The 24582-nt window shown below is 45.7% G+C and overlaps 1 protein-coding gene across 4 annotated transcripts in view; it reads left to right on the forward strand.

The window, feature by feature from the left end:
* The window catches only part of ELF2 (E74 like ETS transcription factor 2), a 111149-nt gene extending 87476 nt beyond the window's left edge, over positions 1–23673 (forward strand). For 3 of the 4 annotated variants that reach the window (XM_044300895.1, XM_044300903.1, XM_044300913.1), the window contains 6 exons: positions 13447–13560; positions 15124–15297; positions 15415–15501; positions 17577–17769; positions 18430–18759; positions 21802–23673. In XM_044300895.1, the coding sequence (XP_044156830.1) occupies positions 13447–13560; positions 15124–15297; positions 15415–15501; positions 17577–17769; positions 18430–18759; positions 21802–22429 (1526 nt within the window). In that variant the 3' untranslated portion in view covers positions 22430–23673. Of the gene's footprint in view, positions 1–2263; positions 2434–13446; positions 13561–15123; positions 15298–15414; positions 15502–17576; positions 17770–18429; positions 18760–21801 lie in introns of those variants that run through there. The other variant, XM_044300923.1, reaches the window with a different exon arrangement.
* The last annotated feature ends 909 nt before the right edge of the window (positions 23674–24582 follow it).

Below are 24582 nucleotides of genomic sequence, written 5' to 3' on the forward strand. Positions count from 1 at the left end.
GTGGTGTTTAGAGCCAAAAATGTTAGAATTGTGTCGGTGTCCTAATATTTATGGACCTGACTGTATATAACCAGGATTTAGCCACAGGCTGCAGAAAAATCCTCAATTGGATTCCACACATAAATTGACCTGTAGTGTGCCATCCGTTTTTAATTTTTTTGCGGATCCATTGTAACAATCCCTAAAACGGACAAGAATAGGACATGTTATATACGGACATACGGATGCGGATAGCACATTTTTTGCGGACCCATTGAAATTAAGGGGTCTGCATCCTCTTCGCAAATAAAAACGGAGCTGACACCGAAACAAAATACGTTTGTGTGCATGATGCCTTACACTGCGGATTTCTCCCTTTTGCAGTGAACTGTGGGAATTCTGCTGTAAAACCGCAGCAATTAACTACAAATTCCACAACAAAGACCCTTTTTTTGGAGATTTTCTGCTGAGGAACATCTGCGATGTTTTAAGGAGTTTTCACGGATTCGTATATTAATGACCTATCCTCATGATAGGTCATCGATATCCAAATGTGGGAGCCCCTGCTGATGAGCTGTTTGAAGAGGTCACAGCACTCTTGTGAGGCCAGTGATATCACATGGTCTGTGTGCAGTTTACTTCCATTCAAGTGAATGGGGCTGAGCTGTATAATGTGAGGAGGCTGCAGCGCTTCAAACGGCCCCACCGATCAGAATTGATAATTTACACGACCGTATGTCTTTTTTAGTGTTTTTCAGGCCGTTTTTTTCCCGGATATGTTTTTCTTTCTAGTAGTGTTTCCGAGTCAGTTCCGTTATTCCGTATTGCGTTTACAGTAATTAAATAGAAAAAATTGGGCTGGGCATAAAATTTTCAATAGATGGTTCTGCAAAAACTGTACATTCCGTATGTGTTCCGTTTTTTTGTGGACCAATTGACTTGAATGGAGCCACGGAACGTGATTTGCGGGCAATAATAGGAAATGTTCTATCTTTCAACAGAACGGAAATACAGAAATGGAATGCATACGGAGTACATTCTGTTTTTTTTTTTTGCGGAACCATTGAAATGAATGGTTCCATATAAGGAACGCAAAAAACAGCCCGTATACGGAACATAAAAAACGTTCGTGTAAATGAGCCCATATGCTGAGGATAGGTCATCAGTACAGGAGTCCCAGCAGACCCCTTCAGTACCATCTGGACATACCCTAAGGCCTCTTTCACACGGGCGTTGCGGGAACATGCACGATTTTTCCGCGTGAGTGCAAAACATTGTAATGCGTTTTGCACGCGCGTGAGAAAAATCGGCATGTTTGGCACCCAAACCCGAACTTCTTCACAGACGTTCGGGCTTGGGATCGGTGTTCTGTAGATTGTATTATAAAATAATAGCATTCTGAATACAGAATGCATAGTACAATAGTGCTGGAGGGGTTAAAAACCCCTGTGCTTCCGGAGATGCTCCAGCTCCCCTGTGCACCGATCTTTGTGAATGACAGGAGGCTGCTGCATAGTATTTCCTATAGAACCCTTGCCTGTAATAGGGCTCCATAGGAAACTAGCAATTTTCTCATAGACTCCAATTCTAGTGAATCTAATGATTGCTTGTTATAGTTTCCTATGGGAACTATAAAAAAAAAAAAAAGTTAATTTTTTTTAAATCAAAATTGTAATCACATTATACACTGCTTGTTTCCATGATTACAGACCACCCTGCAATCCAGCAGCGGTGGTCGTGCGTACTCACTCTAGGAAAAAGCGCTGGCTGGCGCTTTTTTCTCTGGTGTGCAAACACGGCCACCGCTGCTGGATTGCAGGGTGGTCTGTAACCATGGAAACAAGCAGTGTATAATGTGATGGAGAAATAAATCCAGCCAGCAAAGAAAGCAATATGGACAATCACATTACATTAGTAAGTGCCTTGTAGTAACTTTCTCTACATGATGCATACTAGTTGCTGAAGTGACATAATGAGATCGGTAGAACTACTTTTCTCTGGTGGAGGCAGGAGCTGACTACACACGTGGTTTGTTAGTAGTCTGTAACCATGGATACACGTAGGAGATGGTACATTTTACATTTGGTTTTTTCCTTTTCACAAACGCCAGGATTGGCAGACTTGGGTTTAGCGGAGAGAGAAGACAGTGCCCGGTGTAGTAGACGTCTGGCAGTGCGCGGGCCGCTTCCCCGTGTCAGAGGCGGCGAGGGCAGCACTTCCTGTGTGGCTGTGTGAGAGGCGGAAGGATCGTGCGCGGAGCTCCAGTCTTCCTGTGGGCTGCGGAAGGATCTGCAGACTCTCCGCCCCCTGCACACACGCACTGTGTGTCTGTAACCCCGCTTCCTCCTCTATGCTGCTGCTGTGACTCAATGTGAAGCACAAGCTCCCGGATAAACATGGCGACGTCGCTGCACGAAGGACCGACCAACCAGCTGGATCTGCTTATCAGAGCCGGTAAAGCCATGATCGGGCATGCATGCGTTTGCAGGGGATCGCGGGCAGCGCTGGTGAGCATGCACCGCCTGCCCCGGCCCAGTGTGCTGGGCACTGGCTGGGATGGAAGGGGGTGGGATCCAGCTGCGCACGTTGCAGGGAGTGATCACCTTGGCTGGGCACACTGCTGAGGGGGTGAGGACGTGGAGGCCAGGAAGTGTGTGCTTGTTGTGTGCTGCCACGCTGCCTGCCTGACACTTGTCATACAGATGGCGGGCTGCCTCCCGGTGCTGAGCGCAGGTGGCCGGCTGCTGCATACCTCGTACACAGCTCTGAAAGTCACGCACGGACCCTTGCTAGTGGGAGCTGCGTTACCGCAGGCAGCCGCTGAGCGGCTTTTTCGTGTTGATGACGGGAATATTTTTGCATTTTTATATGTAACCTTAAAAAAAACAAAAACCCGTTCATAGCGGAAGCGCAGAGATCAAACGGGCAGGAGGGTCGGGTGATGGACAGCAGCCGCCTGCCAATCCGCTCCCAGGGATGGTTCGAAATGTGAGCGCTAGCCAATGGGCGGGCGGCCGAGAGGACGGGCCGCGGGCCAATGGGCGCTTAGGACGGCTTTGATTGGCAGCGGAGTGTGAGCTCACAATGCGGATGGAATTGGAGGGAAGAGAAGAGATGTAAACACGGAAGTAAGGGGCGGGGCTTCAGCACCTGGGACACTGCAGCCTGTGAGACACGTGAGGGCTGCGCGGTGTGTGCTGCTGTCACGTGACCGAGTGCAAGTCACAAATGGTTGTGGGGTATTCTGTTGTGTCCCCCCACGACCTTCCTCTGCAGGTCTGGTGTCTGTTTCCAGCAGGGTCCCCATTTATAATCGCTTCAGGCAGGATAATAATGCATTCCACAAATGGAGTCAAATAATAAAGCAATGTGTCGCAATTGTTTGGTGGTGGTGGTTCAGTTTTGTGAAGAAACCGTGTAAGGCCTCATGCACACGACTGTTCCATTTTGTGCGGATGCGCAAAACACGGAGGACGCCCGTGTGCCTTCCGCAATTTGCGGAACGGGCTGCCCATTGTAGACATGCCGATTCTTGACCGCAAAACTGACAAGAATAGGACAGGTTATATATATTTTTGCAGACAGCACACGGAGTGGTGCGGCCCCATTGAAGTGAACAACGGTCGTGTGCATGAGGCCTAAGGGTGTGCTCACACATCGAGCGTTCGTTCCCCAGCTTTTTCAGGTTTTGTAATCCGCACTCAAATTCCATTGCAGAGTACAGTATCGATGTAAGAAATCCATGGCTCCATCGGAGCCAAACTCCAAAGTGAAATCTGCACGGATATTCGCACGGGTTTACCTGCGGAAAAACGCTGTGTGAACTCGCCATAAAGAATCAGTGAAAGTAGAAAGGTACGCCTCTCCTGACAGGTCTGTAGTAACTACTTGCATCCCCCATGTAATAATCTGCTCTTATGTCTCTATGTTGTGCCAGTCCTTTATTATTCCTTCTAGTTACGAATGAGCTCAGCAGTCTGCAATGAAGGTCCAGATGGGTGTTACCAGTTAAGGGTGTGTCCTCTCCTTTGACAGCACAGGTTGGAGCCTGTGCAAGGACACCCATCTGTAGCTTCATTGCAAACTGGTAGCATTTCATTCATAACTTCTAGGAGGAATAATAAAGGAATAGCACAACATAGTCGAAGAATAGATGCTCTACAATCATTATTACACAAGTAGTTACTAAAATAGACATGTCAGGAGAGGTGTCTGATTGGTGGGAGTTGGACCCAGTCCGCCTGTGAGTGGCACAGCCTTCTCATAGTTTACCAACCACAGTGCCATCCTTTGGGTTGTGGATGTGCTTGGTATTGCAGCTCAGCACTATTTATTTCAATAGGACTAAGCTGCACCTAGACCATGTCACCCATGAACATGGGCATATTGGCTTAGGAAAAGGCCGTGGCGCTAACCAGAGTGCCCAAGCTTTTTCAAACAGCTGATTGGCGGAGGTTTCAGGAGTCGGATCCCCACCTATCAGATACTGATGACTTAGGCCTCATGCACATGAACATTGTTTGTGTCCGTTCTGTTTTTTTTTGCGGATAGGATGCGGACCCATTGATTTCAATGGGTCTGCAAAAAACGCGGACAGCACACCGTGTGCTGTCCGCATCGGTATGTCCGTTCTGTTGCCCCGCAAAAAAAATAGTGCATGTCCTAATTTTTTTCTAGTTTGCGGACAAGGATAGGCATTATTACAATGGATCCACCCCAAAAAAATGCCATACGGAACGTCATCCGTTTTTTTTTTTTTTTTTTTGCGGACCGCAAAACACATACGGTCATGTGCATGTAGCCTTATCCTGAGGATAGGTCTTCAGTGGAAAACACTCAGGAAAACCTCAAACACTCTGAGCCTCATCAGTAAATCATAGACTCGGAGGTCAATGGGTGCATTGTGTTAGAGGACGTGTAGGGTATACAGGATTTTAAGCAGTTGTTTAATTTTCTTTTAGTTGCTTCTGTTAAAGCAGTGATGCCCAACCTGCGGCCCTCCAGCTGTTGCAAAACTACAACTCCCACCATGCCTGGACAGCCATCAGCCTACAGCAGGGCATGGTGGGAGTTGTAGTTTTACAACAGATGGAGGGCCGCAGGCTGAGCCTGCCTGTGTTGAAGCATGCTCCGTGCACTACTTTGTGTTGTCGAGTGCACAGGATGGTATAGCTGGAGATAACGGGGTGTTTCATACGGCTTTAAAGGGGTTGTGCAGGGGTTTTATATTGATAACTAGGGGTGAGCCTACTTGTGTTTCAAGTTCAGCGTACAAGGTTTAAGTTATCTAGGGCTACTTTCACACTAGCGTTTTAGTTTTCCGGTATTGAGATCAGTCATAGGTTCTCGATACCAGGAAAAAACGCTTCCGTTTTGTCCCTATTCATTGTCAATAGGGACAAAACTGAACAGAATGGAATGCTGCAAAATTTATTCAGTTCCGTCCTCACACCGGAGAGCAAAGCGCAACATGTTGTCGTTTGCTTTCCTTCCTGGGATGCGAAGCAAGACGGATCCGGCATGACCCCCATTGCAAGTCAGTGGGTATGGATCCATTTTCTCTGACACAATAGAAAAGGGATCCGTCCCCCATTGACTTTCAATGGAGTTCATGACGGATACGTCTTGTCAATGTTAAAGATAATACAACCGGATCGGTTCTGAACGGATGCAGACGGTTGTATTATCAGTAATGGAAGCGTTTTGCTGAACCCTGCCGGATCCAGTAAAAACTCTAGTGTAAAAGTACCCTTAGTGTGTTATGGATTCCGCTACCACAGACTATAACTTATGATCCATGGTGGCGGAATCCATAACGGAATTCTTAGATAACCCAAACCTTGTACGCCGAACTTGAAACACAAGTTTGCTGACCCCAGTTGATAACCTATCCTCAGGAGGGGGTCTGACACCCAGCTATCGGATGAGGAGGTGGCGCTCCTTCCTGGTCACGTACACGTGGTCTCCCTTGTAGCGGCGGTGATGTGTGATGACAAGTACTCGCTCCATTCCAGTGAATACTTGTAATTACACTCGCTTCCGAGATGACGGGCGGGCGATTAAGAGAAGCCGCCTCCTCTTCAAACAGATGATTGGTGGGGGTTCCGGGTGTCAGACCTTCGCCAATCCGGATAGGACTTCACTAGGAGACCCCTGCACGACCCTTTAACTTTGTCTACACGATAAATGCCATTTGCTGAAGTGATTTCAGTGTAAGCCTTCACTGTGACATCCTTCTTAGGCCTCATGCACGGATCCGCAAATCTCTGATGGCGTCCACGGACAGCCATTGATATAACTGCCTATTCTTGTCCGCAAAATGGACAAGAATAGAACAGGTTATATTATTTTTTTGCGGACCACGGAACAGAGCAACGAATGCGGACAGCACACAGAGTGAGTGGGTCCGCATCCAAGCCGCACCAAAACAACGGTCGTGTGCATGAGGCCTTACTGCCATCCATCCGCAATATGGCCACATGTATCTGCAGAACATACAGGTATGCGACTGGCCCCGTAGAAGTGAATGGGTCAGTGTGCTGTCCGCCAAAAAATGCAGATGAAAAATCTGGTCGTGTGCATGAAGCCTGGAAACGCTGGTTTTTCAGCTTTTCTTCCCAGCTTTTGTGGACCTCCATCATGGCACATCATCAGGATAAGGGTCTATTCACACGTCCGTTTTTTCTTTCCTGATCTGTTCCGTTTTTTGCTGAACAGATCTGGACCCATTCATTTTCAATGGGTCCTGAAAAAAAACGGACAGCACAATGTCTGATTTTTTTTTTTTTTTTCAGGACCCATTGAAAATGAATGGGTCCAGATCTGGTCCAGATCTGTTCAGCAAAAAACGGAACAGATCAGGAAAGAAAAAACGGACGTGTGAATAGACCCTAAGTGGCTCTTCATTGCTGAAGGACATGCAGAGGATCAGCTCGTCTTCCATAGCCTCGGGCCAGGCAGCCATTGCCCACACACAGTTTCCCTTTTTATTGTTAGGTGATTGATATCAATGTGAAGCTAATTTGCCCCTTGTGATGCAAGTACGTAGATTGTTTGTGGGGAGCTGGAGTCTCCTATGGTGGTAATAGAACGTCTGGTAAGGGTGCAGGGGAGGTCTTGGGTCCCAGTGCCGCTCTTCAGGGGCCCCTAGTGCTCATATTCAGTATTGTGTGCGATTGACTGTGCTCTATAACATGTTATTAAAGGGCTTGTCCCGTTCTTGAAAAGCAATGTAAAAGAAACACTACTCGCTGCTGAACTCCGCTTCCGATCCTGCAGGGAGGCTCCTCCTACAATCTTTATTTACATGTCCCCATCGATAATGTGCCATACTTGTATTCCGCAAATACGGATACCGGCAGTGTGCCTCCTGCCACTGTCACAATGCCTGTTGTCCACAAAACGGACAAGAATTGCCCACTACATGTTAGGCCGTCTGTGTTTTTAGTGGCCCCATTGCAACGAATGGGTCTGCATCTAAGGCTACTTTCACACTGGTGTTTCTGGGTCCGCTTGTGAGATCCGTTTCAGGGCTCTCGCAAGCGGCCCAAAGCAGGTCAGTAAAGCCTTAATGCATTCTGAATGGATAAGGATCCAATCAGAATGCATCACTTTGGCTGCGTTTGGTCTCCGTTACGTTTTTTAGATGGTCACTAAAACGCAGCTTGCAGCGTTTTGGTGACCATCTGGCTATGTGGAGCCTAACGGATCCGTCCTGACTTACAATGCAAGTCAATGGGAATAGATCAGTTTTTCGCCGACACAATATGGTGCAATTGAAAACGGATCCGTCCCCCATTGACTTTCAATGTAAGTCAGGACGGATCCGTTTTGACTTAGACTTTTTTTGAATGAAGAATGCAAACGGATCCGTTATTAACGGATAAAAGCGTTTGCATTATTTGTGCAGATACAGTACGGATTACTGGCATCTTGTAAACAGACTGGAGCGGCAAGTAGCGGGTTTTATTTTTTTCCCAGGAACCGGACAACCCCTTGAACTGATATTGGATGCTATCATTGTGAGCATATTCAGTGTGAGAAATACGTTTGAGTATGTCAGGTCTTCTCCGTCCTGAATGCTGCTCCGATGACACGGACCCCCATGGCATTATAATGATTTACTGCGTGACCCCGGTGACCTGTGCTGACGGCATTATGCGAGTACAGTTCATTAGAGCAAAGGTCAGGCAGGAACACACAGCATTATAAATCATTATAATGCCGAGGGTAATGTCTTAGGCCGAGCATATTTAGTATGAGAAATGTGCTCCATGTGTCAGAGGTACTTCCGTCCTGAATGCTGCTCCTAAGGGCGTATTCACACTGCAGAGTAACTTGATGGAAGCCAAGTGTCCTTTGCATGGAATAGTAGTCTTCTGCGCTACTATCCAGTGAAGAAAAACCATCTAGCACGCAGAAGTATCGTTTGTAACTGGCCCCTATTGGTGAATGTGTACCTCTACAGTGGAATACGTTTGGGGGATTAGTTGGGAAATCCATCTGACATGCAACGGACAGACACTGCAAAACTTAGTGTGAACGACCCCTTATAAAGCGTGGTTACTGTAGCCATTGTATGGGGCTTGGTGGCGGTCCAGGAAGTACAGACTGCTTTCACACGATCAATATCTGGAATCGGAATCCAGGAGAGGAACCTACAGAGAAAGATAAAACTATACTGGAAATATTTGCACCTTTTGGACTCTGTTTCGGGAGGCGAAGCAGAGGATTGCGGAGCGGTGGCCACGGTGGTGCCCAGAAGTGGAATCCATGTCCCTTCTTGCCGCAGCTTCTCCACAATCCTCAGTGCTGCCTCCCACTGAGATGTATGGGAGGCAGAAAGGACACTGCTGCCGGCAGGTTTCTCGGCTTGTGATTTATTTATTTTTTTGACTCTGTGATAAATCTGGAATGAAACTAATTAACACCGCCAACCGCACTGACTTTTCAAATCTTGAGTAAGTGTTGCAAAAAAGTAACCCCGAAAAGTCGCAAAAACCTGTATTGTGACTTTTTTAAACCAGAATTCTACGGTGCAGAGCGTCGTAAATTCCAAAATTAGGCGAATACGTTTTCTTTTATTTCACCACAGAAATGATGCTGGACATAATGCTTTGCTTAGCATGTGACAGTCTAGCCGCTCTCTCCAGAACCGTTAGTGGCATTGTCACTAATCGTGTTGGAGGATTATCACTTCATATTGTGTGTTTCCAGAAATAAACCCGCAGTTCCTGCATGTGCCCTGAGCTAGAGATTGTGGTTATCCTGAAGGCTTATAGTAGGGTTCACAAAAGACAAAGTTCTGTTCCTCAGCGTCTCTCTGATTCGGTGAGATCTGTCACATTTTACTGACTAGCTGATAAATGGTGGCTGGCATTATTACAGGTGCTTGTGTGCCCGGCATTGACTTTTCTCTATGGTTCTGCTGCCAGGCTATCTGGTATGTGTGCAGGACAGTTGTATACTGCAGCATTGTGCCCTCGTGTTACTTCTCTGGCTGTAGATGCAGTTTAGAATTACAAGTCACGTTTACTCCATGGGTGAGGGCTGTGCCAGTGTCTGGAGTGGCACATTCCTGGCTCCTCCCTCAGCCTGCGTTTGGCATTGTGATATCCATAGAAACGCCCACTGGTGACTAGGAGCAGACTTGAATATTCTTGGCTGCTTGCCAGATGTGGCGGCTTTTTTGTGAAGGCTTTAACTGCTTGTTATCCTGTCGGCAGTGTGATGTGTTCTCAGTGCAGTCTCCCGCAGGAGTCCTCCAGTCATTACTGTCGGCGCTGTGATGTGTTCTCGGTGCAGTCTCCAGCAGGAGTCCTCCAGTCATTACTGTCGGCGGTGTGATGTGTTCTTGGTGCAGTCTCCAGCAGGCGTCCTCCAGTCATTACTGTCGGCGGTGTGATGTGTTCTTGGTGCAGTCTCCAGCAGGCGTCCTCCAGTCATTACTGTCGGTGGTGTGATGTGTTCTCGGTGCAGTCTCCAGCAGGAGTCCTCCAGTCTTTACTGTCGGCGATGTGATGTGTTCTCGGTGCATCTTCTGTAGAGAAGGGTCGGCACTGCTGGAATGGACGCGGTGCTCGAGTCAGTGGGTAGACATCCCAATACTTGCAATAGAAGGAAGAAAGACCGGCACTCGCGATGATGATGAATTCATCATCATCGCGAGTGCCGGTCTTTCTTCCTTCTAGTGTTCTCGGTGCAGTCTCCAGCAGGAGTCCTCCAGTCATTACTGTCGGCGCTGTGATGTGTTCTCAGTGCAGTCTCCAGCAGGAGTCCTCCAGTCTTTACTGTCGGTGGTGTGATGTGTTCTCGGTGCAGTCTCCAGCAGGCGTCCTCTAGTCTTTACTGTCGGCGCTGTGATGTGTTCTCAGTGCAGTCTCCAGCAGGAGTCCTCCAGTCATTACTGTCGGCGCTGTGATGTGTTCTCGGTGCAGTCTCCAGCAGGAGTCCTCCAGTCATTACTGTCGGCGCTGTGATGTGTTCTCGGTGCAGTCTCCAGCAGGAGTCCTCCAGTCTTTACTGTCGGCGATGTGATGTGTTCTCGGTGCATCTTCTGTAGAGAAGGGTCGGCACTGCTGGAATGGACGCGGTGCTCGAGTCAGTGGGTAGACATCCCAATACTTGCAATAGAAGGAAGAAAGACCGGCACTCGCGATGATGATGAATTCATCATCATCGCGAGTGCCGGTCTTTCTTCCTTCTAGTGTTCTCGGTGCAGTCTCCAGCAGGCGTCCTCCAGTCATTACTGTCGGCGCTGTGATGTGTTCTCGGTGCAGTCTCCAGCAGGAGTCCTCCAGTCTTTACTGTCGGTGGTGTGATGTGTTCTCGGTGCAGTCTCCAGCAGGCGTCCTCCAGTCTTTACTGTCGGCGGTGTGATGTGTTCTCGGTGCAGTCTTCAGGGACACACTCCCAATTGGGGACACCCAGTTAGTAATGTCTGCATAAATCATAGAATTCTTAGAAAGGATGCCCCAGAATTGGTATATTATGGGGTATACAATTATTTATTAAATTGGACATGTCAGGGGTGGTGACAGGTCCTCTTTTAAAAGGGAACCTGCTATGTTGAACATGCAGTCTGATCTGCTGCCAGCTGCTTACACAGTAGGAGCCTATATATATATATATATATATATATATATATATATATATATATACATTTTATATTCCCCATTCAGTATGACCTGTGATTTGAGTTCATTGCTCTTTCATATTAATGACTGACAGCCGTCTCTGTATGCATCTAGGGAAGGCTGCCAGTCACGGACAGGAGTCCAGTGGGTTGTCTGAAACATAAAAAGAGCAGATATTTAAATGAATGAAATACAGTATATACTAAACCTTCTCTTGGAAACTATATATCAATCTGATTAGCTCCTCCTGTCTATATCAGTGTCTGTCAGTTCCACTATATTTTCATGGTGACAGGTTCCTTTTAAAGTAACTGAAACCTCAGACCTGGGTCAGAAATACTCGTTGACCATATTTTTTGGCAGCTGCTCTCATTTGTGTAGTGGCTTGAATACAAGGAAATATTAGATTGTTACCGCTTGTGACCACACAGCAGTTGATCTTTCATCCTGTGTGTCGGGGTTATTATTTAGGAACAGGCTGGCAGGTTTGGGGACATGCCAGTATTCTCGTCATACTCTACTTCACTTGTCACACAGTATAAATGTTGTCAGAATCCAGCCTGGTCTTCCACCATCTCTGTCAGTTGGTGTGGGTCGCCACGTTGCCTGCTTTTGAGGTTGTTGTGCAGGAGGCATAAGAAAGGGTCACCTAAAGATAGGCGCAGGCACTGCTGGCTTGGAAGCGATCAGCTGTGTGCACATGTCCATACATGGCCAGAGGAATTGGAGATGGCACCTTGCATCGGGAGTGGATGGGGGCAGCAGGTGCTAGCTGGCATGCTCGCTTTAAACACTTTTTAGTTCCTTTCTGACAAAATGAACATCCTCCCCAGTTCTGTACAGCCTGTTGCCCCGTATTGCTTTAGCATTTCTCCCCATGACACACTGTGCTATCCTCTGATTTCTTTAGATTTTTATCCCCCTAGTATATGACTTGTCAGAAATAAGCTGTTAGTTCAACCTTATGGTCCTTTTACTTATACCAATTGGGAACAAACCATTTGTTCCTGATAATTGCCTGCTCGTCAGAGGAGGTGAGCGCTGTATTTACATGCAGCAGTCACCTCCACTGTATGGGGACGAGAGCTCACTCCAGTATTCACTCATCTCCATGAAGATTCCTTGTTTCTGGACTGCAGATCTCTATTTACACAGGACAAGGTGCTGCCCATAACAGCCATTTTGGTGTCCACCTCAAAGATGCATTTTTTTTTTTTCTTCATTGATTGGTGGTACCTTTTATACAGAGAAATTATCAGGAATGAGCATTTCTACAAACACTCCTTCCCAATAATTGGGCTAATATCAGTCCTGTAAAAGGTCCTTAGGCTACTTTCACACTTGCGTTTAGCTTTTCTGGTATTGAGATCTGGCAGAGGATCGCAATACCGGAGGAAAACGCTTCCATTTTGTCCCCATTCATTGTCATTGGGACAAAATGTAACTGAATGGAATGCTCCAAAATGCAATTAGTTCAGTAAGCTGCAGATATGCCTCCAATTTTGCGGAACAGGTGCAGACCCATTCATTTTCAATGGGGCCGGAATGTGCTGTCCGCATTTGCGGATCCGCACTTCCGCATCCGTGCTTCCGTTTCCGCAAAAAAATATCCTATTCTTGTCCGGACAAGATTAGGCATTTTCTTTTCTAGTGCCAGCGATGTGCGGTCTGCAAATTACGGAATGCACATTGCCAGTGTCCGTGTTTTGCGGATCCGCAAAACACTTATGGACGTGTGAATGGATCCTAAGACTGAGCAGGGGCACACCCCCAACCGGTTACGTCCTGTTGTACCTTTATTGCAGACTGCTGGCAGTTCATTTATACATTTCTAGTAGCAATAATATGGTAACTGCACAACATAGATGCTCCAGACGGGATTGTACGTAGTTCCTGGAGCAGAGCTGACAGGTCCTCTCTACCCTCACACAGAAGAAACTTTGTTGCTGCGGGCTATTGTGATGTATAACTGGGCTGGCCATGTACTTGCACTGCCGGCTTGTGTAGAGATGAGCTGCATTATTCATCAGGAGCAGTTTCTCAGTGATTAGTAAAGCTGGTTACTCTCATTTAGTAGCTGGGTGTTGGTAGGGTCACCGTCCATATTATGACTCTGCTACAGTAGGACGTTCTCTGCAGCCAATGCTAAACTTCATATTTACTGCATCTGAATTGTGAATGGATCATTTTGGGAGCGGAGATGCTGCATTTCAGGAACATAAACTCACTTCTGGCTGAATAAATACGTAAAGAATTATCTTTGAAAAATAAAACCATGATTAAAATAAAAACTCTTAAAATTTCTAATGGTGCGATTTATTTCTATTCGCAGTTGAAGCGTCTGTACACGGCAGCAATGTTCACTGCACGGACAAGACCATTGAGGCAGCAGAGGCGCTGCTACACATGGAGTCTCCCACCATCCTTCGGGATTCCAGGAGTCCAGGTAGACACTGCACCTTCTGTGTTGACGTACATAGGTCTGAGTTTACATGTGCACAGACTTTACTGTTATTCTGTTCCTTCAGGAAAAATTGAGCCGTTTTAATCCCCATTTGTTTGAGTTATTTTGATCATCAGCTTGTGTCAGTTTTGTCAGGCTTCAGATATTTTTTGACAGGAGAAAAAGTCCTGTCTGTTATACTTTTATTTCTGCCAAAATACCAAAAACATGACTGAAAGGAGCTTTCCATTTTTTTGTAAAAAGAACTATGTCACCCCAAAAAAATTTTACCTGTTAAAATCAGATGGCAACACATTTCCTTTTTTCTAATCTGTTTTCATTTTCTGATTCTAGATTTTTTTTATTTATTTCCTGAACAAGATTATGTGGGCTGCCATCTTGCCTGAGCTGATCTTAAAGGGTTTCTGTCACCTGAAAAATGGGTATTAAGCTGGCTGACCTTAGCGATGTGCTAATGTCATTTGAACATAACTATATTAGTGCCATCTCACTGCCTGCCACCGTTATTGAGAAAAACTAACTTTTATAATGTGCTAATTAGCCTCTAGGAGCAGGGGGGGGGGGGGGGGGGGCAGCGTTTCCCCTGCTCGTAGAGGCTCCGTTCTGCCACCTCTGGTCACGCCCTGCTACACTAGATTGACCGGGCCAGGGCAGTGCTGCGCAGTGTAAATTTCGTGCCGTTCAGTATTCGGCGCAGTGAGTGAAGGGCGCTCGCCGGCTGCCAGCTTCCTCACTACGCCTGCGCTGAATACTGAACGGTGCGAGATTTACGCCGCAGACAGGGCCGGAGGTAGGAGAGCAGCACTGCCCTGGCCCGGTCAATCTAGTGTAGCAGGGCGTGGCCAGAGGCGGGAGAACGGAGCCTCTACAAGCAGAAACGCCACCTCCCCTGCTCCTAGAGGCTAATTAGCATATTATAAAAATTAGTTTTTCCCAATAACGGCGGCAGGCAGTGAGATGGCACTAATATAGTTATGTTCAGCTGACATTAGCACATCGCTAAGGTCAGCCAGATGACAGAAACTCTTTAGAAAGCATTAAGATAATTGCTTTACGGCAGCCCCATTGACCATGGGAGGGGACCTCATTGACTTCTATGGGAGAGTTTTCTAGGCATGCTCTGTGAGGTCATTGTACAAGGAAAGAATAGATGAGCTCTGACACTCGCCTATTGTGAATGGTGGATCCTGTCTTATCTCTACACAGAGGTGATATCATTAAAGGCAGGATTAGATGTTTTTTTTGGACTCCTTGTGCCTCAATGAAATGCATGTACTCAACATGGTATACGATGGCAGGGCAGCTGTCACCATCTTTTCATATAGCTACGTAGGTCTCTAGTAGAGCGCTAAAACACCAGCTTGATTTGTTTTTCTTTAGCAAACACATTAGTGGTATTATCAGCCAATAAATATACTGTGTAGATGACAACTTCTCCTTACTACCTGACCCGGAGCTCTGTGGATAGCCCCCGTAGTTATGGTTACTTAATATACCGTATGAAGCATACAGCACCTGTGTTACATTCTCTGCCTTTTATTGCAGTGGAAGTGTATGTACCATCATGTGTGTCCACCCCAGAGTTTATCCACGCTGCCATGAGGCCCGACGTGATCACAGAGACTGTGGTTGAAGTGTCTACCGAGGACTCTGAGCCCATGGACTCCTCTCCCATCCCAATTTCTCTCGAGCTGGGAGAGCCTATGAAAAAGAAAAAAGGTAATAACTACTGCTGTGCCTACTTTTATCCAGTTCTGTACTACAGGGGGAGAAGTAATATTCCTTTGTTTATACGTACATGGTGTCTAATGGCCTTTCCTGTATCCAAACCTGCAGCTGGTCGTAAACCAAAGATGCAGCAGCCCACATTTGCCAACGGTTCACCGGATTTGGGAATAAAGAAAAAACCTCGGGAAGGAAAAGGTAATAAAATAAAATTAGCAGATTAAAGGTGGTTGCCCCATCTGGGACATTTATGGTATATCGCTAGAATATGCTATGAATATCACACCTGATGGCAGAAGAGGGGACCCGCTCTTCTCGTCAGAATGGGGCCACCAAAGTAAACAGAGAGCACACCACAGTCTGTTATTTTCAAAAGCCCCATAGCAGTGAATGGAGAGCACGCCGTGCAAGCATGGCAACCCCTACATTTCCCATTATGTGGTGGCCATGCTTGCCTATATTTGAAATGCCCATTGCGGTGAATTGAGGTTGGCCAGAAATGTGCGGCCTGCTCTCCCTTCTCTTTGGAGTCACATTTTGCATATATGAGCTGGTCCTAGAGTTGGGATCCACATCTTGTTGACATTTATGATCTAAATTATATGCCATATGGGACAACCCCTTTAAGATGGATAGGGTTTCCAATAATTTATTTATGGCATCAAGTGATTGTGACACTGCAACAGTATTAAAAGCTTAAAAAAAACTTTTCCATTGATCTAAAAAAATATGAACTATACTTGGTATTGCTGCATCCAGAAATGTTCAAACCATTAAAGTATCATGTAATGTCTCCTGCCCTGTAAACAGTGGGAAGAAATTATCATTATGAACCCCAAAATGGTGCCAGTAAAAACTAAAGCTGGCCCTCAGTTTGCTGCATTGAAAAATCAAATTGTTATAGGAGGAGATATACCAACGCCAGTTGTCCATAAGGGTCCATTCACACGTCCGCAATTTCGTTACGCATTTTGGTGAATGGAATTGCGGACACATTCATTCCTATAGATGTGCTGCCCGAACATGGAATTGCAGACAAGAACAGACATATTCTATTAGTGCCGGCAATGTGCGGTCCGCAAAATGCGGAGTGTACATTGCCGCTGTCCGTGTTTTCCAAATCCGTGGATCCGCAAAACACATTGCGGACGTGTGAATGGACCCTAAAGTATATCGGCACAGAATGCACCAAATTTATTAAAGGGAGTCTTTCACCTAATCTGAGCGTTTTAGACCGCTCAGATCAGGTTATAGACTCTTTGACCCTCATTACAATCGTACCTTTCTCTTCTGTGTCCCTCGTCCAGATAATGAAAATAACACTTTTTAAACTTATGCAAATGATCTTCTGAAGGTGCCCAGGGGCGGCGTTCCTGGGCGATGTGCCCAGAAAAACACACCTCCAGCTGATGGACGTCACGAGCGGCACCAGAGGACGGCGGGCTGGGAACTGGCCCGCACCTGCGCACTGCTCTGCCCATTATGGGCAGAGGAACATCCTTTCATATTGCGCATGCGCCGGCCGGCTGTCTTTAGTTGGCCGGCGCAATATGAAAAGCTGTTCCTCTGCCCATAATGGGCAGAGCAGTGCGCAGGTGCGGGCCAGTTCCCAGCCCGCCGTCCTCTGGTGACGCTCGTGACGTCCGCCGGCTGGAGGTGTGTTTTTCTGGGCACATCGCCCAGTAACGCTGCCCCTGGGCACTTTCAGAAGATCATTTGCATAAGTTTAAAAAGTGTTATTTTCATTATCTGGACGAGGGACACAGAAGAGAAAGGTACGATTGTAATGAGGGTCAAAGAGTCTATAACCTGATCTGAGCGGTCTAAAACGCTCAGATTAGGTGAAAGACTCCCTTTAAGAGGTACAGGCCTCTTAAAAAATTTGACGCATTTATAGGCAGTCTGTGCTCCAGACTTTCAAATATCATAGCTGGCGTAGGTTACATCAGTTTCTGGCGTAAAAGACAGTAAATCCGGTGGGCCGCTAAGCCACACCCACTTTCCCGCCGCTTTTAAAAAGTGACGAGACAAGTGAAAAGTCGCAAATAATTGCACAGATTTAGTGTGCACCATAAATTGTGACGTAAACACTTGGCAGCACAGTTTTTCAGTACATTATATGGCACATTAAGTGTTCCCCCAAAAAATACAAATGGCTCCACGGAATACAAGCCCTCATGTCGATGGGAAAGTAAAGTTATGACTTTTGGAAGGCGAGGATGAAAAAAAAAATGTGACTGCTGCAGGAGTTATTTGTGTTTGCTTCTCTCCAGGAAATACAACTTACCTATGGGAGTTCCTCTTAGACTTGCTTCAGGATAAGAATACATGCCCCAGATACATCAAGTGGACACAAAGGGAGAAGGGCATCTTCAAGCTGGTGGATTCTAAAGCAGTTTCCAAACTTTGGGGGAAACACAAGAACAAGCCAGACATGAACTATGAGACTATGGGAAGAGCTTTAAGGTAGCCAGAAGTATTACAGACCGCTCTCATTTCAGTATAACTTGTTTTGTGCCAGCAAGAAAATGGTGTGTGAATATCTTGAGATGTTCTAGTTAGAAATGGATGCAGGATATCTGTTCTACCTAGCTGCGTGTTGTCAGACACCATGCACAGGCCTTTTGATTTCTTTAGTGGTTTCCAAGCTGTAGCTCTGTGCTTAACCAGTAGTCAGAAGATTGCTTAAAAGGGTTGTCCAACTTATTAAGCGTTTCCCCCAAGCCAGCCGTTCTCATAAAGGAATTTATGCTTACCAATTTCATTTCCCGCCACGTCCATCAATGCCATGCCGATATCCCCCCCGCCAAGCTTTGCTTGGCTGCTGCAGTGTTGTGCCTGTACACACCAGGTGACTGCATACACCCAAGAGTGGCAGGGGATAAAATGGGTGAGTTGCGTTCTTTTATTTAATAAAAAGCATTGCAGGCTTGTGAGAGTTTTTAATTATTATAATTTTTTTTAAATAAGTTGGAAAACTTATTTGAAGGGGTTTTCCCAGAATCTAGACTTTTTCCAGAAAAGGCCCTGTAACTAGTAACATCTGTAGACATGCCCAAGTGGTTTTTTCATTATTTTTTTTCATTGTATACTTTGCTGTACATGACATTTATTTTTTTTCTTCAGATATTACTATCAAAGAGGAATTCTAGCAAAAGTGGAGGGTCAGAGGCTGGTGTACCAGTTCAAAGAGATGCCCAAGAACATTGTGGTCATAGAAGATGACAAAGCAGAGCCCTGCACAGAAGAGATGGTATCTCCAATTGATGACAAGTCTCTGGAGCGAGTTTCTATTCCTACAGAGGGTATACTTAAAATGGCCATGCCAGCTCGGCTAGAGAAAAGTCCTACGCAGCAAACCTCACCCAGAAGGCCTAGACTAGTAAGCTTGGCATCTCCTGTCTGTGAGGCACCTCCTCACTCGCCCACCAGCACCACACCAAACCCAGCACAGAGGTCAGTATCAAATTTGCTTTCTTTCTTTCTTTTTTTTTTGTTAAGTACCGTATTTTGTTAAGGTGCACCCGATGATAAGACGCACCCCAGGTTTAAGAGGAGGAAAATAAGAAAAAAATATTTTTCATCAGACCCCCATAAATATCAGGACATCAGATCAGGCCCCCATATCAGGACATCACATTTGACATCCTCATCAGGACATCACATCAGCCCACCTTGTCAGACCTCAGATTAGCCCACCTTGTCAGACTCCCATCAGACTTCAATTCAGGTTAAAATAAAAATCTCTTCTTACCAATCCTGTGCCTCGGCTCCTCTCCACCTCCGGCAGAAGTCGTGCTCTCCGTCTTCACGGCCTGCGCTGCTCTGTCTGTGTGCAGCGTCAGATTATAGTACGCGCACTACATCCTGATGCTGTATGCGGTCAGGACAGTGAAGCGCCGCCCCAGGAATGAAGACCGGGAGGGTGAGAATTACAAGCGCTTGTGGCGCTTCGCTCCCAGCACCTAATGGATACTAGTTAGCACTCGCTAGTATTCGCTTTATAAGACACACGACCATTTCCCCCCCACTTTTTTTTTTTTTTTTTTTTTTGGGGGGGGGGGGGGGGGGTGTCTTATAAAGCGAAAAATATGGTAATGGTCACCAAGCAGAAGCTTTGTTAGGGTATTATCAGATAGACTGCACATTGGTCAATTGCCCTGATCACCAAAGCAAACAAGGTATTTCGGACTACCTGTGCACACCAGCAAATATGCAAATAACCTATTTTTTTTTTTCTATTCATGTCTGATACTACTGCATAAACTGTCAGTATAGGCACAGTACAATAACTTGAAAAGTGTCCCAGCCCGCGGTTGTTCACATAATGTTCATGACACAACTGATGTCTAGTAGAAAGATATTGACAACCTCAGAAACAGTTATTTTTGTCCATTTTCATGGCCAGACGAACCCCATTGAAACCAGTGGGCCTGTTTTTAACGGCTGTTTAGACGAGTGTGCATCCGTCTAATGGACATTAAAATGGGTAAAAAAAACTAACAAAAACTTTAATTTACACATTCAGGGACACTCGCTCCTTTCTAGAGGCAACACCCGTTTTGTGATGTCTATTAGATCGGTGCACTCTCGTCTAAACGGCCGTTTAATTTCAATGGGGTCCATCTGGCCGTAAAAACAGAATAAGGCTACTTTCACACTAGCGTTCAGAGCGGATCCGTCTGCATTATAGTTTAAAAAAAATTGTAAGTATGAAAGTAGCCTGAACGGATCCGTCCAGACTTTACATTGAAAGTCAATGGGGGACGGATCCGTTTGAAGATTGAGCCATATTGTGTCATCTTTAAACGGATCCGTCCCCATTGACTTACATTGTAAGTCTGGACGGATCTGCTTGCCTCCGCCTGCTGAGCGGAGCGGAGGCTGAACGCTGCCAGACTGATGCATTCTGAGCGGATCCGCGTCTACTCAGAATGCATTAGGGCTGGATGGATGCGTTCGGGGCCACTTGTGAGCCCCTTCAAACGGAGCTCACAAGCGGACACCCGATTGCTAGTGTGAAAGTAGCCTAAGACTACCTATTTTTTGGCAGCCACTGTTCGCTTGCTGTTAAAAAAACAACTACTAACGGTTTTTATTTTTTTCTTGGCAATAATGGGCGGTGGGGGCATTATTGGACATTAATGGCGGACATTATCATGAGGACGTATATACAGGGGACACCATGGAGGCTATTATAGATACTGGGGGGGGGGGGGGCACTATGGGGGCTATTATTTAGGGTAGCCTACCTCCAGTGATAGTATGACAAGATGAAAGAGCAAGTGGATTCTTTTTTTTTTTTATTACCCATACCCACAAGTCACAAAAGATGCTGAAAGTGGTCCCCATTCACGTCTGCATCTTTGAGCGCCTTGGATTATGGCTACATGCACACGAACGTTGTTTGTTTCCGTTCCGTTTTTTTTGTGGATAGGATGCGGACCCATTCATTTCAATGGGTCCGCAAAAAAATGTATGTCCATTTCGTATCTCCACAAAAAAAATACATGTCCTATTCTTGTCCGTTTTAGGCATTGTTACAACGGATCCTCAAAAAAAAAACTGATGGCATACGGATGTCATCCGTTTTTTTTTTGTTTTTGTTTTTTGCGAACCGCAAAACACATACGGTCGTGTGCATGTAGCCTATGTCGGCTAATACTGCCTGCAGTTCTTCACCAGTGATGTTGCAGAAGAAAAAAATTCCAACAAGATGGGACAACATGCCGCACCTCATGGAACTCACTGGCACGGGTTCATGAACTGTTTACGGAAGAGCGAACTGTGAGCAAGATGTTATGCCACCACGTTCCCTAGACTTGTCCATATGTGATTTTTATCTGTGGGGAAATGTAAAACATAGAAAGTGTCCACTAACAATCCACATACCCTGGATAAACTCAAGAAAAACATAACTGACACTATCTGCAGCATCAGCCAACATAATCAGACGTGCCCAAAGATGCGTAGATGTGAACAGGGACCACTTTCAGCATCTTTTGTGACTTATGGGTAATAAAAATAAAATCCACTTGCTTGTTCATCTTGTCATACTATCGCTGGAGACGGGCGACTTTTCATGGGCCACCCTGTAGATAGTGGGGGCGCTGCAGGGTTTAAAAAAGATATAAATATTTCAACCTTTTTAATGGATGCACACACTAATGCAAAATGGCTATGGAAAACTGACTTTTTTTATTTTTTTTTTATTGGTCTCGTGTGAATGTAGCCTTAGGCCTTGCAGATCTTAAGTCGCGAGGTGCTCCCCCTGCTGGAAATCTATTTCAGTGGCTGTGTTACGATATTACTACAGTCCAACGTTTAGGCCACACATACTGAGATCCCAACCATGCCATCAAGCTTTAACTACGCATGTATTCAATCCAGCCTGTACAGTAGGAGTCCATCACCAGCTTAGAAAAACGAAAACTTTTTTTATTTATTTTTTGTGATCCTTTTGCTGAAAGTAATATTTTGACCTTTATTTCTTCACAGGACTGTTCGTGTTGCAATGCAAGTGCCTGTTGTGATGACTTCCCTGGGCCAGAAGATTTCCACTTTAGCCGTCCAGTCTATGAACCCAGGGTCCCAATTGTTAGCAGCCAATACCAGCCCCACGACTGGATCCGCTCCAAAGGTTGTAATCCAGACAATACCAACTATGATGCCAGCTTCCTCAGAAAGTGACAAATACACAATGCAACCTGCCAAAATAATAACCATCCCAACCTCTCAGCTCACCCAGTGTCAGCTGCAGACAAAGTCCAACTTAACTGGTGCTGGGGGCTTGAATCTGTTGGGCACTCCACTGACTGTGAGAGCACTTACTCCTGTATCAATCGCCCATGGAACCCCTGTTATGAGACTAGCTATGCCTGCACAACAGGCTCGGTGCCAGACGCCACCCCGGGTCATAAGCACCCTCATTAAAGGACCTGACATGAAATCGGACATAATGGTGAGCAGGCAGGATGGAGAAATGAAAACATTTCAGCTGGTGAAAGAGGACAACCCAGCAGACGGGGGCAAAACAGTAACTCATGTTGTGGTTGTCAGTGCCCCCGCTGGAATTACCTTGCCAGTGACTGTCAAACAAGAAGGGACGGTGGTCTGTGAAAAGTGAGAAACATTCCACCAGCGTGCCGTGAGGTTTAGGTCAAACTGACAGTGAGTGGAGTCCAGACCATAAACTTATTCTGCGGAAGAAAGGGAGGCGATTCCAGTCCAACGAGACTTTAAAGCAGAGACCATGTGTATATGTGGAGCGCAAAGGCAAAAAAGACATTTTCCTGGAAAATAGTTCACATGCTGATGGGAAAATATGCCTCTGTGATCACCAATAAAAGTGACTGCAATTGGGGGGAAAGAAAATTAAAACTGAAAGGGACCAAAGTGTTCATTCATACATACACACACAGATCTGTTTTTAGGTTACACTAAATTAGGTGGAACACTAAAATAACTTTTCAGAGTGGCTGTTTGTTCTCCGAAGTCCAAAAGAAAAGATTAGGTCAAAGTGGAATTGTAAATGATCATGTTTTTTTTTATTTCTTTATATATACAGTATATATGAGTTTTTTTGTTTGTTTTTTAATACCAGCAGTTTATACCACTGTGTACAAATAGCCCTTATTTAACCGGTGCTATGTGACAACTCTGCTGAACGAGTACGTGGGGCGCGTAGGAGACTCCCTTTAAGTTTTTGTTTTTTTGAAGCGCGACGTGCAGATGAGATTTGGGTTGTTAGGAAGCAGATTTCATACGGAAGCCTTAGACCGATTTCAATTGTATTTTTTTCCTTGGAATAAGCTAACAGCTTGTTTGTATAAAGCAATCTTTTTATATATAAATATATTATAGAAAATATGGCGGAGAAAAAAAAAACCTTGTACCTAGCACAGTATTGGCATAGAATTACTTGTAACATATTTTATATGGTAGATTAAAGTCTTGAGTTTTTTTTAATACCTTTAAATGGCTGGAAATGTCTAAAAAGCATACCGAGCTGCCAGCTTATCGTTCAGAGAAGGGTTAAACTGGGGGCACGGCGGGCAAATAGGCCAACTACTGCCACTTGCTTTTGTCACACGGCATCCATGCATACATTTCAATTCCTGCTATCCATTTGAAAGGTCACTGCACGCATGAGCCCTTTTTCTGGAGTGCAAGCATTTTGAAGCCTGCTATTTTTTTAGTTAAAGTTCTGGCTGGGCGGTCTAGGGGGGAGGGTTGGGGATAAAGTACCAGTGTTCAGAATGAACTACAATAGTTTGTATATTCAACATTTGAAGTATATTCTATTTTGTTGTACTCTTGTTTCAAAGTGTATTCAAGTAGATTTTACTGCAATATAGAAAATGAATTTCATGCCTTGTCTTGTGTCGGCTCCATCATTTTTCCTGGATATTTGTACCGTGGAATCCCAGTAATTAGGGATGTCTGGTTCATTGGAAGTTTTTATCCAAAATAAGTTGAATATATAAATCTGCAATTGTAATTAAAAAAAATGGTATTATCTGGGTTTGCTCAGTTTAATGGACTGAATGTTATGTCCAGAACGTTTGACTGAGCTTGAGCTCTACCTGCTAGGCTCTCAGTATCCGTTTATGGCAGGGATGCCAAACCTGTGGCCCTCCTGCTGTTGTAAAACTACAACTCCCACTGTGCCCTGCTGTAGGCTGATAGCCGTAGGCTGTCCAGGCATGCTGGGAGTTGTAGTTTTGCAACAGCTGGAGGGCCACAGGTTGGACATCCCTGTCATAAACTGATACAGGACTTCTGCCTCATTGATGTCACCTGTCACTAGATCTTGTACTGCATCCCGCCTGTCAGACTCTGATACAAAGCAGTTGTAAATTCTATGGTAACCTATTGTTTCCACATGTATCCTGGCCAAGCTTAGCAGTGATGAATTGCATTCTTGTATCCATGTAAAGCGAGGGACAGCAGGTACACACTATCTGCAAGGTCGGCCTCTGATGCATTAGGTTTACTAATCGCATGCGCCGGGCTGATGAGCATGGGCGCATCAGGTTGAGACTAGTGCGCACGCACGGGATCTGGCAGAGCGACGGGAGGATTGCGGAGGTGGCACTGTAGACAGGGAGGGCGGCGATTAAGACTGGGAAGGCGGCGCTAGGCACCAGACGGCGATGGGTGCGGCCGGGCAACCTGTATTAACGGACGTCCCCTTGGGCACCTTAGGTAGGTGATCGACAGGTTATAAAAACCTGTTTTTTGGGCTAATAGAGCCACAGGCAGGTTTAATAAGGCCAG

The sequence above is a fragment of the Bufo gargarizans genome, chromosome 1 (genome assembly GCF_014858855.1).
Source record: "Bufo gargarizans isolate SCDJY-AF-19 chromosome 1, ASM1485885v1, whole genome shotgun sequence".
Lineage (NCBI taxonomy): Eukaryota > Metazoa > Chordata > Amphibia > Anura > Bufonidae > Bufo > Bufo gargarizans.